We start from the raw sequence: 18998 nt of genomic DNA, 5'->3' as shown, positions 1-18998 counted from the left end.
TTCTTTTGCTTTCTTTCTGCTAATGTCATCTCCATAAGAGCCACACTCTTGTCTTGAAGCTATATTTTCCATTATCTTTGTCCCTTGCAAAACGTTTAATGGAACGGGTTTTTCTAGCAAAAGAATACTGATTTTTATCTTTAATGAGCAGCCTATCATTTAGCTTCAGGAAACAGCTTCCTGGTTCTAAAGTACTTGGAAGCAGTGGCAGCCAGACAACTTCAAACACTGACAGTAGAGACTGCTCTTGTGAAGTCTAGGGGAAGGATTCTAAAATGCAGAGAGCTACAGCGGATGTGCGCACAGGACAGGAAGACTTGGCTTCTCAGCATGGGGAAACAGTTAGTTGGGACATCAATGACATCAAACTCCCCAAGGTATGTCTATTTCAAGCTTGTTTTAGTCATTGCAAGTGTTTTAAAATAACTTTAGAATATCCTTAAAATAGAATGGATTACATATAATTTATTTGTTTACTTATTTTTCCATCTCTTTACAGAATTTGGCATAGACTGTATGAGAACCATTGTGGTGTAGTGGTTAAGAGTGTGGGACTGGGTGATCTGGATTCTAGTCTCTGCTCAGCCATGGAGCCAACTGGGTGGCTCTGGGCTAGCCAGAGGCTCTCAGCCGCACCCACCTCACAGGGTTGTTTTTGTGAGGATAAGACTGAGAGCAGCAGGAGGAAAATGATGTAAGCTGCTCTAAGTTCTTTAAAAGAAAAAAGGTGGAATATAAATATTACAGAGCCATATAAACCAAATTTCTGCCACAAGACAGATGACAGATCTTTGCCTCAAGAAACTTTCACAGTGGGTTAGATCCAGAATTAGTCATGCTCATGCTGCTGTCCTATCCTCCCATACCTGGGAATAAGGCCAAATGAATGCAGTGGAATTTACTTCTGAATAGACATAGAACTGCACTGTTAGTGTACACCCACTGAAATCAATGGGACTTCAGTTAGTCTTGGTTTAGGTCCACTAATTTAAGTGAGTCTATGACTAAGTCTAGATCCAACTCATTGTGAGCATAATAACTTAGAACATCGTATGGAAATGTAATTCAAACTTGCAACTGAAAGTTCTTGAAATACATTGGGTGTTTCATCATCAATTTCAGTGGTACCATATTGGAACTCATTACAGCCAATGTGGTGTAGTGTTTAGATTGTTGGACTGGCATTCAAGAGATCTGGTCCTAATCCCGACTCAAACCATGAAGCCCACTGGGTGACTTTGGGCCAGTCTCAGACTGTCAACCTCACAGGGTTGTTGGGGGGACAAAATGGAGAGGAAAATCTTTTAAGACACCTTTGGTTCCTTACAGGAGGAAGAAAATGCAATATATAAATGTAATGTGACGATAATAATAAGATTCATAGACTAGTTTAGTATTTATATCTTTAACTGATTTGATGCCAGTTGGTCAGAATAAGCCATCAAATTCCATCAGTTAAGCGTTTTTGACCAAAATCCACCCAGAACTTCCATGCATTGCAGAAGACCCACTGAAATGAACGATTATACCCACAGTTACTTATGACTGGTCCTTTAAAACATGTCAATAACTGTTGTATTAGATTTTAGCTGCTACTAGGTTGTACATTGTAGCTAAATGTTAAAAGCATCATTGAAGAAACAGTCTGAACAGAATTTGATGGAAAATATTCTTGTGTAACATGTCACCAGGCCCTCATTTCCAGGGGCTAGCGCACTTTGCAGACCCCTGGATATAATTCACCCAAAGTAAAGCACTTTTGAGTTGAATTGCTTTTGATGGAAAAGTTATGAACGTCTTTCAGTATCTCCCACTAAGAGTGCTTGACTTTACTGAAACATCCCTTAGCTATTTGCTACGCTGATCCTAGCTCTAGTATGACTTTGTTCTTTGACTCCTTGGTATGGGAGTATTGTGGTTGCTTCTAAAGATACCTTGTGATTTCTATGTAGATTCCTCCTATTTGAGGTAGACCCCAGTAACTGCAGCATTTTATAAAAATCACTTGCTGGCCAAAATGTTTTGTTGATTTTTATAGCCAACAAGGAAAACCACAAGTTGCAAGCTGTGGTTAGATAGTACATGGCATTATCTGGGATCTATCTGCTAGTTGGTCATAATCCAAAGAACAGACACATCTTAAATGTAAATGAGAGTTCCTCTGTCAGAAGCTGTTCCATACAGAACACCAATAATGCTTGGTAATTTCCCTTAACTTCAGAAAGGGTTAAGAATTTTTGTGCAAGAGATTTCAAAAGGAAAATTTCCACCAGAGCTTACATACTATTTTTATGCCTGTTTTGAATAACCATTTTTTAAAAATCTCCTGCAAGGGGAAAAAATACTCATGATGCATTTGATGACCCTTGAAGAAGGTGTGTAATTGCTCCCCTCTAGTTTGTGCTTAATAATATGGAACAGATACTTATTGGAGGAAAACTATCACTGTGTCCTTGGGAATCATCTCTGCATCTGCCTGGGTTATCCGGCTCACTGCTCTGATTAAAGGGCCATATACCTCAGCCTTTGCTTCCACTTTCCCTACCAGGCCTGAGTCTACCATAAAATGTGCAAGAAAACAGCCAGTTTAATATTTCCTATGCCTGAAGGCAACAAATAATAGTTTCTGCTATAAATATAGATCTCAGCCATAAGATGTCCATGTCTGCACTGCAGACTTAATTGACTATCTTTAAAATCTCCAGAGTGGGCGAAGCACCTATCTTGTGTTTTCTTGGGTTCCTAATGTTCTTTGGGTTTCTAACAGGATGTGAAACAAACAGATTGGTTTCAGGAATGGCCAGATTCCTATGTAAAATGTATCTATAGTGCTGATGATAAAAATGCTCAAAGGCACCTGAGTAGCTGGGCAATGAGGAACACCAACAATCACAACTCGCGCATCTTGAAAAAGTCCTGCCTGGGAGTCGTGGTCTGTGGCAGTGAATGCTCAGCGCCTGGTGGGGGCAAGATGTACTTGAGACCAGCCATATGTGATAAGGCTCGGCAAAAGCAGCAAAGTAAGTATGGCTCCATGGAAAGGGTGAGCTTGCTCCACGTGCCGTTTGGAATTGTACTTTCTTAGAAATTAGACACAGAAATACTCTGTTTGGTAATCTGATCCCTTCTACTTTGAAATCGAGATAGTTTTTGACTAGAGCTGATCCATAAATAGGCAGCCATAAGTATGCTGAAGCACCTGCAGCTGGATTCTATGCATGCTTACTCAGAAGTGAGTCCCACAGAGTTCAGTAGATCTTGCCTTAACATGAGAGAACATAGAGACTTATGATGGAGCCTCTGAGCAGAAAAGCTTTCGTTGATCCTAATTGCCTTATTTCCATGTTGTAAGGCTTCTGCCATTTCTTTTTTCTTTTTATTATTTCATATTATTTTATTTTTAGTATTTCATTGAGTTGTGCCATCTTTAGCACATCTGTGGGGATCCTTTGACTTCTGCTTAAAAACAGATGGAGTTTCAGTATCCTGATCCCTCCCCAGTGTTGCACAAAAGGGCAAGCAGAAAAATGTGTGGGGAGGTGTTAGCTGGACTCTAATAATCCAGATCTAAAAAACTCACCTGACTACATTCCCCTTCTTGCACCCTGTGTGAGCAGACAGGTACTCCATTTGTTCCTATGTTTTTCAGACTTAAAGTGCACTGTGGATCAAATTCCTCAATGTTTGGGCTCAGTAGAAACAGTGCATCCCAAATGGAGGGCAAACAACAAGCCACAACACAACTGGTAAAAAACTTGCAAGCAGATAATATTATACTTCATGAAATGGTAGCAGAGTTGCAAGGAATACAAAGAGTGGACTTCGGGAGCTGAGAGAAGGGGAAGAGCAGGGGATCCCCACTAGTTTCCTAGCAAATCTGCTGTGTGAATGTCTTTCTCTGTCCGCAGATTATGCTTTAGAGAATGACAGGGAACACCACTCCCTTGTTATGTACCTGCATACCTTCACTGTGAAATTCTTGAGCTTCTCTCTCAGAAACAATCTCCTTCTTGAGCTTGTCTCTCAGAAACAATCTCCTTAAATACACCAAGGAGAAGTTGTTGGGATAGCCGTGGCAGGTAATCAACATCCTACCAAGACACACGCAAAAAGCTAACTTGTTCTTGGAGTGTTTAAAGTAGTTAGCATAATGAGGATTACTAAGAGTGAAGAGCTAATTGGCAACTCTGGATTCATCAGACAGTTTTGGGTGCAAGTAAGTATCACAGAGGAAGTAAATGTTACCTAGCAACCAGGTGGAACCCAAAGAACTTTTGTTTTGCATGTGTTTACAATGTATAACGTTCACTGAGTTCTGCAGTAGTGGTGGTTTCATTCTGTTAGAATTTTGGCATCATTTCCCAGGTTGGAAAGGAATCTTGCCTGTAAATGGTTACTTACAGCGACTCGTTGCAGTTTTCTTTAGCCTGCTGATGGCTCAGTAAAATTGACCAGCCTTTCACATTCTGGGTTCAGTCTCCTTGATTCAGCCAGGGCCAGTGCACGCTCTCCTGCAGCCTGGGGCAAGAGAGCCTGCACATGCCTCCTCTGCACCCCACTCTACCTGCATTCCGCATTTCCCCCCACCTCATTCTGGAAATGGAACACACGAGTGGGCGCACGGAGCGGCCGAATAGAGGAGGGAAGGAATGCGACCACGGAGGGGGAGTGGACTGACTGCTTTAAAGTTGCTCAAGAAGTGGGTGATCAAGCGGATGCATTGACTCAGGAGCAGCGAGCCACATGACCTCTGACAAAGATTCCTTCACAGAATTGACTGCAGCACAAAAGACAAATTCTTCTCTACCAGTGGGAAGAGCATCACTGTGGAGGGAGCCAGGCAGGGATTTCTAAGCTTCACTGTGCCATCTGGAGACAAAAACAAGATCTTAATGAACAATGTCGTATACATGCCTAGAGAAAGGCCTTCTCTCAGTGAAATGGCTAACCAGCCGCAGCACCTCAGCATGGGAAGGAATGTCCCATTCAGGAAGGGAAAGGTGCCTTAGCCGAGGGAATGGTAAACGACTACCTGGGCAGGCTTGCGAGTGGGGATGAACCTGGATCAGCCACCCAAACCTCCCATGACAAGCAAGTAGATGCACCTTTGGCCTGGGTGCGGAGGGCCTGGAAACCCTGAGTCAACAAAGAAGAAGTGCAGAAGTTCATTCTAAATGCAGCCCTCCTGGATTGCACATGGCCATGGCCTCCATCTCCAGCTCTTTCTCTCTCGACTGCTGATTGTTCGGTGGTTTTCTGACTTCTGTGCAGCAAGAGTTTCAAGCATTGTTCATTCTCCCCCTTTGGTTTCTGCCCTGCTCACCAGTGGAATGTGCTCCCCCCCAGTCTTTTCCAAAATACAGTTTGGACCTTGAGGACTCTTGTGATGAAGGAATTTGACAATTAGGACTGGCAGAGGAGTTGGTGTTATCAACATGCCTCACATTGATACAGTACATGGGCTGTACCGAGGTCACTAGAGGGCATGCTGGCAAGGTGTAACACGTACAGTGTGCTGCAACTCAAGGTTTCCAAAGGGGCAGTAAATCACGTTTATTTTGATGAGAGCCCCAGATGAAGCACATGCAACCAGTAAAGTGTGAAGCAAAGAACTGACCGACTTAGATCTTAATGTATGTGGGCAACATTATTGCCTACTGCGCGGAAGAATGGGACAATGGTGAACTGTCCACAGGTTCAGCAGAACTTTGACACGAAGGGCCTGGGCCGCATCTGGCACCACTGCTTTTCAGGAACTTTTCTCCAGCCAGAAGCAGAAGATCAGGGAGATGCCGAAGCGCTCAGCAGCAAAGTAGCAAAGAACGTGAACTCCCCCATGGTAGCAGGCCACTACAGTGTCCGTATGGAGATTACCCACTGCACAATAACGAGCCATACCAGAAGGGCACCTGGGAGGCTGTCCTATATCACTTCAGTAACCAGGCAATACATCCCAGCAGCTGCAGGCAGGAATATCACAGAGGAAGGACGCAGAACCAACCCAGCATGAACAGAATGGAGTAATGGAGGAACATTGTTCCTGCAAGTGATCGTTCCTGGCAAACTGAGCTGCCTGGTACCTCAAAGCCAAGAGCTACAGAATATGGGGGTTTTATGTGCAGGCAACACACTAAATCGTGGGATAGGCAACTTGAGGTCCTCCAGATGTTTCAGCGTAGGACTCTCATCTTTCCTTCCCATTGGCTATGCTGGTTGGAATGGATGGAAATTATAGACCACAAATTGCCCACCTCTGCAATAGACCATTAGTCCACCAGTGGGCACTTTTTAAAATATGGTAGTGGCCCCCAGTTGGGCAAGCAGAACACAGGCAGTTGTAATATTTCCAGTCATAGAAGTAGAACACATATGAGATGCAGCCCATTTGTGTCCAGAGGTGATTTGGCTATATCAGTTATTCACAGGTGCATGATTAAATACACATAAATCCATGTCCTTTTTAGAGGATGGAGTGACTATGCATTTTCCCCTTTTCAGTCATTATTGTTTTGGTGTTGATTTTGGTGATTACCAATAATACTATTAGTAATAATAATACTCCTATATTGGTACTGGGGAATGAAATGTAAGGATACTGAAGTCTAGTGACAGTGGTGGTCATATGAATTTAATATGGCCATCTCCCCCCCCCCCCCCGGCCGGGCACCCTCAAAGACTTATAGTTGGTAACTCAGGTATTTAGAAGTTTAGTTTTGTGATTCAGTATGACAGGCTGGGAAAGCAGCTTAATGGGTTTTGTACAAGGTTTACTTAGCTTGTGCATTATTCTGTTCTCTGTTTTCTAACCTATTTAACCCTCTTACCCCGTCCTTCTCTTACTCCCTGTTGCTCTAACCCTCAATTGCCACCTGTTAGTAATAAACAGGTCATTACAGTAATAAACAGGTCATAGAACCTTGTCTTTACATCCTGAAATTCCTTTGCAAAGAACATTTTGTTACTGGACAACTGGGTAATCAGATTTATTACTGCTTTAACCAAAGGAGTGCTGCTTATTAGAACCACGTCTCAAGATAACATGGGTAGAACCCATTGTACATGCAGATCCAGACCACAATACATGCCAATATCTATGGTCTTGCCTTTGATGTACTCTCCACTAACTCTAAGCCGCCCCCCCCTCTCTTTTCTGAGTACTGGTGTACTTTTCCTAGAGGGAATTTATTTTGCTTTCTTGGACAATGAAGGACATTGAAAGATTGGGTGGAAGAGGTAGCTGTCAGAGGATCCTCAAATAAAAACAAAGACATGTAGCTAAACTAATTCCTAAAAAGGGTCAGTTTATAGTTCAGTATGGAGTACAAGACTCAGAAGGTCATTTCTTAATTCTGATGGCAAAAATCCAAGCACATTGTCCATGATTAATTGACTTCCTTGCCGTTTCTCATAAAGATAAGAAGAATAAATTGCCAGTTAATCAGAAGTGCAGACTTTAATGGTATTATTGATCCATTATTGGATAGAAAGCTTCTCCCTGCAAGTTTTAATCAAAAGCTAAAAGGTTATGACAGAGCAGGGACTGGTAGATACTTGGCAACTGCAAACTGAGATTATATGTTTCTGTCTTCTATTCCCCCAAACTATTTTCATTTAGATTTTTTTCTCAATATCTTCCACTCTAATTCAATCAATTAGTGATTACAGGAGTGATGCCATCCCCATCAATGAGTGTACTTACATTAGTTTTTCTAGCTAGAACATATTTCCAAACCTACAGGGGCTTGACATTTAAACTTTTCCTTGCTGAATGACACGGATTCTAATGCCATCTTTGGAAAATTCATCCATTTAAGATAAGTATGAGGAAGACATTTATGCAAGAATGATTAATTCCCTAATGTTCCAGAGAAAGCTCAGATTTCCCTTGGTTGGACTGTCAGCTAAATGATTTCCTTGCTGCACCCCTGTAAAAGATATGAAAGAGGCCATTAAAACCCTTAAGAATGGCCAGACCTCTGGACCAGGTGGATTTTCTCTTGAGTGGTATACGACCCATGTACATGCTTCTCTTTAGCCACAACGTATTTTTCCCTCTATCAAAATATTTTGGAATTTGGTAGTCTGTCGGCCTTTCTACATGATGCTCCATTTGCCATCGTCCCCAGACTAGCAGTGGTAGTGGTAAGAAAGTAACAGTTTCACTTTAAAAAAAGGTGTAAAAGGAATGCCAATTTGCAATAAAACAAGGCTCTCCATGCACTTTGCTTTGAAATGAAATCTTTTTGCTACTGCCACATTGTCACTAAATTTCGTAGCAGGTGCAACAATATCAGCAGCAGGGGAATTTGGATTCCGTGGGTCATAAATTGTCCTTGAGAACTTTTGAAATTGCTCACTCCTGTTCTATGGCTATGCTATTAACTGGACTTGGGGGTGATGCCTATGGGAATGAATACCCTGCCGAACTTGTGTAGTCAGTGTCAGCTTTGATAGTATCCTGAAGTCATAGCTCATCTGGAGCTACAAATTCCCAGAGATATCAAACTTGATATCTTTGGAATCGAGTTGGGATAACTTTGGACGTGGAGAGTCTTATAGTCTGTAAATTCTTAAAGTAAAGCTAATATAAATTTAAATGAATATTCTACCCTGTATCAAATATGTTCTTTGGGGAATTTGCTTCCATACACTCAGGATTTGTTTTAATAAATGTAATCTGCTATTCTGCACATTTGTTCGGAACACAAATTAGATCATCCTAGATTCTCTCTCTCAACAAATGTCGTTGTGTTAATTTTCCACATCTTAGCTGATTCTACAAAGTTGACATCCATTTTGTGTCTATGGGGGCAGACCTTGCTGTTCCTCAAGGTTTGCCTTGCAGGCCAACTTGGGATCGTTCTCTTGAGCACTCCTCAAAAGCTGGTTAGCACTTAGCTCTACATGCAGAAGGAACAATTCCACCCACCATATCTTCAGGCAATGAATCATGGTTGGATCCTTATTCTTGTGCTAAATTGGCTCTCACTTCTGCCTTAAAATTTGGGAACCATTTATTTTACATGCAAAGAATGGGTTGATGTAGAATTCGCACTCTAAACCAGCTGGTTGGGCCAGATTTATTTTTTATCATATTCTGGGTATGAACCAAAGACCCTCAGTTCTTCTGTGCCCCTCCCAGCCTTGTATGAAGGCTTGATTAGCTTAACCCAAGTCATAAAATTTGTAATATGGCAACACGGGCAAATTCTCAACATGGCTAAAGTTGACACATATACAGACTATTGGAGCAGGAAGCAACAGCAGGGGAAAAATACGCCTGGGCTCTGCATTTTTCCCTTGATTTGAAACAGGTTGTTGCAGCAAAAATCGTTGTGTTGCACTTACTGGACCCCCTGGTGCCTCTTTAAGAAAAATGTACCCCCCACAGAAAGCTACTCTGTCAAAATGCCTGTGCGTCTCTGCCCAGGCAGAGGCTGTGGCACTGATCAGTCCTGGACTGATGTTTTCAGGGGCACGTGCACTGCTGAGTTGCATTCAGCAGCCCTTATGATGCAGAGTGACTTGTGCTGTAACACTGGAAGGACAAGTTCTCGCTTCCTTTTTTTCAGTGGACAGAAAATCTTCCTTTCCTGTCTGTATTCAGAGATGAAGTCTATCATGAGCACCTATCTGGACTCTCTGTGGACTTGTTTGCCCTATTTCTTATCCATGCAGCTTTCCAGCCTGACAACAAGAGCTGCCACCTGTGGCCTGCCTTCAAATGCTAGCCCCCTTGCCCTTCTCTCCCCTACCTTTCATTTGGGGTTCTACTTTAAATGGTTCAATTATAGCTATAAAATAATTTAGAGTGTATAAAATGCATAAATTTATATAGACTTACAAGGTGGTCCTCCAAGCATCCTTTCTTGGCAGTAAGCACCACTTAATTCATTGAACTGACTCCTAGGTAAGGTAGAACATTCTTACTTGTAAGTTAGTAATGTTGTAATGTGTATGGAGTTACTTTGATGCAATAAATATATACGTATTTTATGAAGTTTTGCAAATATAATGTAAACTGTTCTGTGGCTTTCTAAATAGAAGCTTTCTCCAAAAAAGACTTAATTGAAAAAAATGGAAAATAGTCATATGAAAAATAAGTCACTGTGAATACAGTCTTGAACAACCTTACTTGGGAGTAAGCTCCGTTGAATTCAGTAGCACTTACTTCTGCATAATAATCATCTAGATATACTGTAGGGTGTGAGGCATAGCATCTCTGCTTTGGATGCTTGAAAGCCACCAAGTTCAGAAGCTTACTGGCATCTGCTCTGGTGGTGATTATAGGGTTATTCCCTGAAAATACAATCCCATAGATGCTACTTAGAAATAAGCTCCTCTGAATTCAGTGAGGTTTATTCCATGGTGAGTGGATTCAGGATTGAAAATGGGAAGTCAGACTATCATCTGACTATATCATGCTGTAGTCAGATGAGACTCTTTAAAGTAAAAATTTTGTCAAATTTTAAATAGATACATTACAAAATTTATATACAGCATATACTAGCATATAAGATGACTCTTGAAACTGGAAGTCTTATACTCCAGATGAAAATTTTTCATCATATAGTAGGACCCCCAGTGGATCCTGAAAGCACAGGACCCTGCAAAAGTGGAAAAACCACAAATATCTCTAATAAGAATTGTGAATATCTCTAGGGAAAAGGTGCAAATATCTCTAGAAAAAAGCAGTGAATATCTCTAATGAAAAAATGTGGATACCTCTAGGGACTCTGTTTGGGGTTGCCATGACACTAGCTGTCCGTATTCATCTGTTTTGACTTGCAAATGCAGAAAGTCCGGATAGATGATAGATTTGCTAAACCCTAACCCTTATATACACAGGAAATAATGAAGCAAAAATCGGGGGTTGTCTTATATGCTTGACATACGACAAATGACAGAAATATCAACCTCGTCTTATATGCAGGTCACCTTATACACCAGTGTATATGGTATTCATTACAAAATTATCACAAAACAGGGTATGATACCAATCAAATAATTACGGTTAATTAATAAAACAAAAGCAAGACAGACGTTTCCCTCTGTAAATAGTTGTGCACAAAGGGCACCCACCCATATTCGGTCCAAAGTCATGGGTGAACAAATAGGTATTCAGGTACCACTGAAAGATTTGGCATTGGCCATGTCTGGGGTGGAGGGGGGGATTCCCCAGTTTGGGTTTGTTGGAGAAGATCAGGGGTCCTCAGCTTTTAGACCGGGGGATCACTTGAAAGGTGCCAGTGCTGGGCGCAGGCCGGAAAGGTGGTGCCGGCGGGGCGTTGGGCCTGCACAGGAGCTGGGACCGGGCACATGGGTGCGCATGTGCTGAGGCGGGGGCTTGGCGCACGTGCGAGGGGAGGCGAGGCCAGGTGGGGGCGGGCATGCGCCTCAACGCAGCGGCCTGCTCGCTTGGAGATGGTTTCCCCAAGTGAGCCCAAAACGATCTCCAGGCAAGCCAGCCGCCGCCTCCCCGCACACAGGGCGAGGCAGCAGTGGCGGGTGCACGCACAGCGCATTGGAAACCTTTGAGGTGGACCAGATAAATGGGCATGGCAGGCCGGATCTGGCCCCCAGGCCGTAGTTTGAGGACCGTGGAGAAGATGGTGCCTCTTGTCTTCTAACAAATACAGGGTTAAAGAGAAAACTTGTGTGTATGTAGCAGTAGGAGAACTGCCCCTACATATGGGAACAAGAAGGAAGCAGGCCGAGGGTGAGTCTTTGAACTGCACCTGGAAAGGGTCTTCCTTAGATAAGGTACGAACAGAGAGAGGGGGATTCCCAGCCTCAGGAAGGGAGGGGACCTATGAGAAAGTTGTTGGAGGATGAGGTGAAGTATAAAAACATTGTTCTAATTAAGTACTGCGCAGTTCCAGGGCATTCTGCCTTACACGTGTATTGGTATGTCAACAGACTTGTATGCCATATTCTTAATAAATATTGCTGGTTTGCTTTTCTTCAATCTATTTTGGCCTATTCCATGCAAGGTCTAACAAGTTTTTTGTGGGTTAGTTTTTTTCTGTCAGTTTTGCATATAGTACATTTCTCGTTAGTTTATACAGATCTAATACTTTGATTCTGAATGCAGGACATAGTCCAAACTCTTAGCATAAGAAGTCCCAGATCTTTCAATGCATCCAACTCCTGTGCCTTGGGTAGTAGCCAAATGTTCCATGTGTCGCACTCAGGACCCTCTTCTGCAACAACATGTTCCACACCTGAGCAGCTGCCCCTGAAGGCAGGTGATGTGCATGCATGGACATGCTTTAGGGCCATGTACTTGTGTGTGCACAGCCACAGGTCTCTTTGGACCCCACCCAGAGCATGTGGAACCATCTTGACAGCTAGAATTCCAGGTACACTTTTATGGAGGCAATCACCATTGCGATCAATGGGGCTCACTTCCAAATAAATGTCTTCGGAATCAGATGCTGAAATGATGATTGTTTGTCACAGATAACGACAGCTTCTGCTTAGTCACAGCTTAGCAGAAAAAGAGGGTCTTACATCCCACACAATTAGAGCTAGCAGGACATGAAGACTGTATGGATGACTCTTGCAAATGAGTTCATTTGAAAGGAAATATTTAACTTATTATAGGGAAATCATGCCCTAACTGTAACGGGCCTTTGAAGCTAATTCCCTGTCGAGGCCACGGTGGGTACCCTGTAACCAACTTCTGGAGACATGAAGGACCATTCATATTTTTTCAGGTTGGTAAAAAAAATCTATCTGATTTATTCAACAAAAGCTGGTTGTCTTAGGTGAGTGATCTTTCTGATGATGAGCAATGCAGTGTTTCACACTGCTTCAAGGAGAGTTATCTAAGTTAAGAAAGTGATAGATAAGTTATGAAATTTATCTAGTTGGCCAATCATAGATACAATTTGGGTTATACGAACTGCTGACTGGCTAAGAAAGAAGGACCTGAGAAAAGAGTAGGCAGAGAACTCCAAGAAGTTACATCAGAACTTGACCACCTAAATTTCAGTCACTGATCTTGTACTCTTTATTATGCTCTTCATTTTGATTCTTAGTGAGTCTCTCAGTCCAAGTTTTCCCTACAGAATAACCTATATTTGGTTTTGCTGTTCAGGCCAATAAGAACCAGCATCATAGATCAGGAGTCTTCCATTTAACTTGGGATTTTGTCTAGTAAGGGCTATGTTGGAAGCTGTTATTGTGGCTTTCTGTTTCTCCACTTTGTTCATTTGTTTTTAAAGTCAAAAGGCACGCATGATCACCCAAGACCAGAAACAAAAGCAGAAGCAGAAGCCAGAAGATCGATACAAAAAACTCAAGTACCGACTTCTCCCAGATTTAAACGGAGCAAACATACCGAGGTAAATCTTCACAAGCAAAACAGACCCCATCATGAGAGGAGAAGCACGGGAACGAGGAGAGGCCAAACCGCAAGGGGCCCCGCATTGCGCAGCACTCAGCTGGAGGCCAGGCAGGCGCCACCCCAGTGCAGCTGCGCCCCTGCACCACGGGGAACTCTTGCTCCTCTCCAGAGAGCATAGCTACCATTTCCTTCTGCGGGAGAAAGTAATTGAGGAAATTGGCGGGCCATGTGCTGGCTAAAGTGGCTCCCTGCCTTGCATCGCCTGGTGACTGTGGACCAAGTCCACCCCACCAGCATTCTGTGTTTTGGTTGCAACTAGAGCATTATTTAAGAGAAGGGAGAGGAGGTTGCCTGGTGGGCTCATTTGCTTCTAGTTTCATGGTTACTTCATGCTCTTTCTTTGAACAAGGGTTACAATGGAGCGTTGGAATTCAGGGGCTGCTCTAGAGGTGTCCCAGAAAAGTTGGGTCATCTCCCACCTTTTCCTTCTGACCCTTTTAGTCCCGTGCTGCTCCCATAACTGAGCAAGACTGTCATAAATAGGCTATGTATGAGCACATGTGGCCTGCCGTGCTCAAACTGACTTACTTATATGGCCTGCCGTGCTCAAACTGACTTACTCCAACTTGAGTCCTGCCTCTTTCGGTGGAAGGCCTCTGCGCTGGAGTCAGTGGCCATTCTGACAGCCATCCGTTGCACTGCCACTCGCAAAGTGTGGACACTGACCTCAGATGAGGAGCAACTTCTGCGAGGGAAGCAAAACATCCTGATATTAGTTATTAGGAGTTGGGGGAATGACGAGAATGTATCTTATAGCTCAAAAATAGAACACACTGTAATTAGATGGTTGTTCAGTTTTTTCCTTGGAGCATCACCTTTCTTTTCAACTTCGGAAGGGATGGGCTTTGAAAAATGTGCCGCAGGCTGAATGTCTTTGCAAGGAAAGTCCCCTCGCAAAGGGGAGCGGTTTTGCTGTGCCTTCTTTCTACAAGCAACGATTTACTATGAATCAAAAAAAAAAAAAAAAACACACACACACACACACACACACAAAGTGAGATAAGTAAGAAGACTTTGAAGTCTCCCAATGCTGACATCATGACATGCGTTGTGAAGATTACCCTTTTTACTGTTGCAAAGCAGTAACAGAGATATTTAAAGCAAATGCTGTGCTCCTGGCCCAGAAAGAGCTTTTGTAAGGGAATGATGGTTTGTTTCTCCATTGCATGGCGGAAGTCATGTACTGTGGGTAGGTCTAGTATTGAATGTTAGCTGGCGTATCTTGGGTTCAGAGTCTAGTTAGCCATCATGGCTACGTCATCATTTGTCTCAGCCTAACCCAACCTTAGGGTTATTCTGAGGATAAAATGGCAACATCTTATGTGCATTGGGATCTGACCATATGCTGGATTACCCCTCTCCTGTAAGAAGCTGCACCCCCTCTGAAAGCAAACAAGATTGCAAAGGAGCGTATGATCCCACTGTAATTGCTGGAAATGACCTCTGTAATCGCTGGCACCCTAAATAAGCACATGTTCACTCCAAAACATTCTGGTCTAAAGGCAATGGAAGATCCTTTGCTTATATTAAGCCAGCAAAGGTGGTTTTAATCATCTTCTCAAGCAAAGTGTTCAACATGATAATATGGGAAAGTGGGTGGAAATATAATTCTAGTAAAAGAAATTGACTTGTTCCTCTCCTCTTAAGAAACACTTTTCCTTAAAGAAGATGCAGACCCATGCCAAAAAGCCCACATAGAGTTAAGCTGGTTTTTCAGAAAGGTCTGACATTTTCTTAGGCCATTAATAACCCTGTGGCAGTTAGAGAGCTACTTAATTGGTACATCCGACACAGGTTTACACTCTCACAGCAGTTCTGGCCTCTCTACTCATCCTTCGCTGTCACTATGTTCAGGACAAATTGTTTAGATTTTTGGAACTAGGGGGAAAATTAGGGTCGGGGAAAAAATTCCCTGGGCCTCTCTCTGGGTTACACAGCTGCTGAATAGAAGGAACAGAGCAGGAATCATGGTGATGCAGCATATACAGGCAACCAGTCTTTGCAAGAGTGAAATCAGCTCATTTCTATGAACAGAGTAACGCTGGAGTGACCGGGGATCAACTCTATTCTTCTATGAACTGGAAAAATCAAAGTGTGGGTGTTTCACTTCATGGAAGAAGATGTCCAATTGCACTTGATATGGGGGCTCTGATGTTACACCGTTCATGCAAACACACCAACGGTGAGAGCAAGACTGAAGCACTCACAGAGCCAGCCCTGGAATTATTCCTGTTATGAGCAGGGAATGTTGATCCTTATGTAACCAAAATGATGTCACCCGCACGAGGAGGTATTGGCAGGCTGAAGGAAGCAACATATTTTGAAGAAGGGAAAAACAAACAACTTAGGGAAAGAAATCTAAGGACAAAAGACAAACAAGCCCCAGCTCATTAAGAACTTAAGATCCTCAGTGTCCCAAAATGCTAACTGTCTGCTTGGGAGGTAGAAGAGGAAACTGAGGATGGAGTCTGTACTAAAGTGCCCTGGGTAAGGCACGTCTGGCTGGTGGGACCTTGAATGTGAGTGTTCTGTGCTGCAACATTGTGATGCAGGCCCCACTTCCCTTTATTATGTTTCATTTGTGGCAGGGAAGCCTCTGGCATTGGCTGGCTAAGGGGGTGTGATGGTTTGCAGTGTAGTTTCTGTGAATCCAACCTGTCTTGTTCACACAGACCAGGGCTAGGAAGTGTCAGAGAAGCCAGCAGCAAGCAGCACCAAGGCACACAGGCTGAAGGAAGGTACAAAGCAGGCAAGGACCTAGGAGAAAAAGAACTTAAAGGATTGGTGGAGAATGAGGATTCAGGGAAGGAGCAGTGGAAACGAAACACTGATGCAAGTAGCAGCCCATAAATCAGAGTGGGTCTGGAGAAACCTTTATTTGCTTAAGATGAGAAGGAATGGTATCCTACAGTGGAGGAGAAAGAAGAATGCTAGGGAGGCCAGCAAAGAGTAACAGCAGCTAAGGGAAGTTGAGGAATGCAGGCAGCGGTCTGCAAGGCAGGGATCTAAGGAAAAATGGATCCTAGAGGTGTGATATTGCAGGAAGGCAGAATCAAAGGGAAAGAAGGTCTGGCATAAGAGATGGCAGGAACTGCAACTTGCAAAGGCAGAGAAGGAAGCCTGATCGGCGCAGCATTCCCAGGTCTCCAGCCTGACATGAGAAATCTGCCATCACTGCAGCATTATGGCCTGGCAATTCTAAGGAGGAAAAAGGGGCTGAGGGGCAGGGAAGAGTGCAGATGGATCAGACAACCTGATCCATGTTTGGGTGGGAGACTTGCAGTTCTGTGAACTAAGGACTAAGAGGCCTTTAGTTAATAGGTTGCATGATGCTGATGATGCATTTTTCCTTCTTCAGTCCCTGACAGGTGAAATGCAAAGCCAGGAGACTTTGCCCTTCCTTCTCTCCAAACAGGAGGACTTTGTGTCACACAAGCTCTTTGGTGCAAATTTCAGGGACAAGCCTCCTCAAGAACAGGGGGGAAGCCATTTTTTGTCCCTTGCCAAAAGTTCCACTTCAGGAAAACCACCTTCTCTGGCAGAGCACCCACCAGACATGGGCTATGACAAATTCTTGGACAAGTGCAAACAGACTGGGAGAAGTGACTATAGCTGCAGGGGCCCAGCTGCAACCTCTATGTATCCTGAATACAGAGAGCAACAAACCTGGAATAAGAGCATGGACCTAGGAAGGACTCCGCTGGCAGAGAAACACTGCAGTGGCTCTACCACATTTCTTGCTGGTCTGCCTTGTGAAATGCTGGCCTCCATAAATACAGTCGATCTGGGCATTCAGCATGCTCCCAGTCGGTGGGAGCCAACAGGGAAGGCTGGCTACCACCCCTTCAGATCTAACGTGGCTCCATTTGGAGAAGAGTTGCATGAAGGAAAGCCGCTCCCGAACTACAGCAGCCACAGTGTCTCCTCTTCCTTCTGCCATCTTGCTCCAGAAGATCCCTACCTCATTGCAGATGCGAGCTGTCAGTATTACCAGAGCCCCTTGCCCATCAAAGGAAGCGAGTGGAACATGGAGGAGGAGAGGAAATACACAAACCTTGACAACTGCAGCAGTGACATGTTTTTCAATGTCTTCCCTTTACGATGATGCCATTTTACCTTTTCCCTGTTCTGTATCTCCCAGCAGTGGTACAGATTTTCTGCCCTCTTGAAACTTGTCTAGTTGCTTATGTTTGTTGGGAATGAGGGGTATAAATTATGTTCCTAATAGTGTGCCACACTTTTCTCATTCTGTATTCACACTGCATTCCTCAAGATGCATGACGGACTGCCAGGAACACACAACTCACTCACACTAGTTTTTCAGCCATCTTGTCCTATCACCAGAATACCTTCCCTTAACTTCTGAAGGAGACTTTCTAACCTGAACTTACATCCCCGAGTTTACTATCTGCTTTATAAGTTGCCCTCTATAAGGGTAAGTCTGCAGTCAGGAGAAACCATGTATCCCTTAAACTGATTCATTTGTACTTCAGCTGGCATCTGCCTTGCTAGCCGTGATGCCGCTGTCCACAGAAGATTCCTGTGGGAGTACCTCTATTGACCAGGTTCACACAATGGGAAAACCCATCCTGGGTCATTTGCCGCGATGGGTTGTAGTGCCACCCAAACCCAGAGCACTTCCCACGCTGACAACCCATTCCTTGCTCTAGAGATTGCTTGCTCCGTAACGGGTTGGTGTGAGCACTTTTATCAAGGGTGTCCAATGGGGTAGTGAGCAAAGCCTTCTGCCTCTCTTCCTGAGGCCACCCATGCCACCCTCTCTTCGCTGATACTTCAAGTGACCACCACTGTTTTCACACTCTTTTTTCTGGGCCCAGAAATGTGTGCAATGGGATGATTGTTACTAGGTGGATTTGCCCCGGTAGGCGCAGTCCTGCCTGCTTAATTTCCTTGTATCGTCCAGCTGTAAAAAAGAGCTGTAGAGCAGGCAATGTACACGAAGCATTATGAAATCTCATGCAAACTGCTTTGTCCAGGGGCCCAATGCTGAGTTGTCAAAAGGCACCAGGAGGGGTGTTGCCATGTGCCATCACGTCGTCTCCAACGTACGGTGGCGCCAGGAACGAAAGCCTGCCAGCCAGCCCTGGCCACAACACCCCATTCAGCTCTTTCAAGTTCAAGGCTGCAGCCTCCCTTATGGAGCCAGTCCAGCTCATATTTGGTCTTCCTTCTCTTCTTCTGCCTTTGACTTTTCCTAGCATGATGGTCTTCTCCAGGGAGTCTTGTTTTCTTTTGATAGATCAAAGTAAGACATCCTTGGTTTTGTCATTTTTTGCTTATAGGGAAAGCAAAAATGAGGCAAAAGTAGGTTCACCCAAAGGAAGGGGTAATATGTTCCCGTCGGCAATGCATGGAATTGATGCTTCAGTGCCCTCCACTTTTTCAGCACCACCTGGCATCCCCCGCTGTTCCAGAAAGGGGTGATAGTATGTTTCAGCACATGTTTGCAGTTCCTTATCAGCACACTTCCTGCTGTGGTTACTGCAGATCACTGACAGCTTAAAAACAAAGCCAAAATAAATGCAGATTTAATGCCTGGAAATTACATGCAGGGGAAATCTGATCT

At 43.8% G+C, this 18998-nt stretch overlaps 1 protein-coding gene across 1 annotated transcript; it reads left to right on the top strand.

Moving 5' to 3' along the window:
- Nucleotides 1-275: 275 nt before the first annotated feature.
- GCM1 (glial cells missing transcription factor 1) lies at nt 276-17516 on the top strand. Its single transcript, XM_044421437.1, has 5 exons — nt 276-377; nt 2768-3020; nt 12607-12719; nt 13230-13523; nt 16695-17516. Exons 1-5 carry the CDS (start codon nt 276-278, stop codon nt 17514-17516), a joined length of 1584 nt encoding a protein of 527 aa, XP_044277372.1.
- The last annotated feature ends 1482 nt before the right edge of the window (nt 17517-18998 follow it).

Source organism: Varanus komodoensis, unplaced genomic scaffold (genome assembly GCF_004798865.1).
Source record: "Varanus komodoensis strain SLA01 unplaced genomic scaffold, ASM479886v1 scaffold12, whole genome shotgun sequence".
Classification (NCBI taxonomy): Eukaryota; Metazoa; Chordata; class Lepidosauria; order Squamata; family Varanidae; genus Varanus; species Varanus komodoensis.
The sequence above is the reverse complement of the archived record's forward strand: the minus strand, read 5'-3'. Positions and strand labels throughout refer to the sequence as shown.

What these genes read in the sequence shown, in the direction of transcription:
- GCM1 (XM_044421437.1), top strand. Translation starts at nt 276, where the DNA reads ATGCAGAGAGCTACAGCGGATGTGCGCACAGGACAGGAAGACTTGGCT. An exon ending in ATGACATCAAACTCCCCAAG is followed by an intron (nt 378 to 2,767) that starts GTATGTCTATTT and finishes GGTTTCTAACAG; the next exon opens with GATGTGAAACAAACAGATTG. An exon ending in GGCTCGGCAAAAGCAGCAAA is followed by an intron (nt 3,021 to 12,606) that starts GTAAGTATGGCT and finishes AACTTATTATAG; the next exon opens with GGAAATCATGCCCTAACTGT.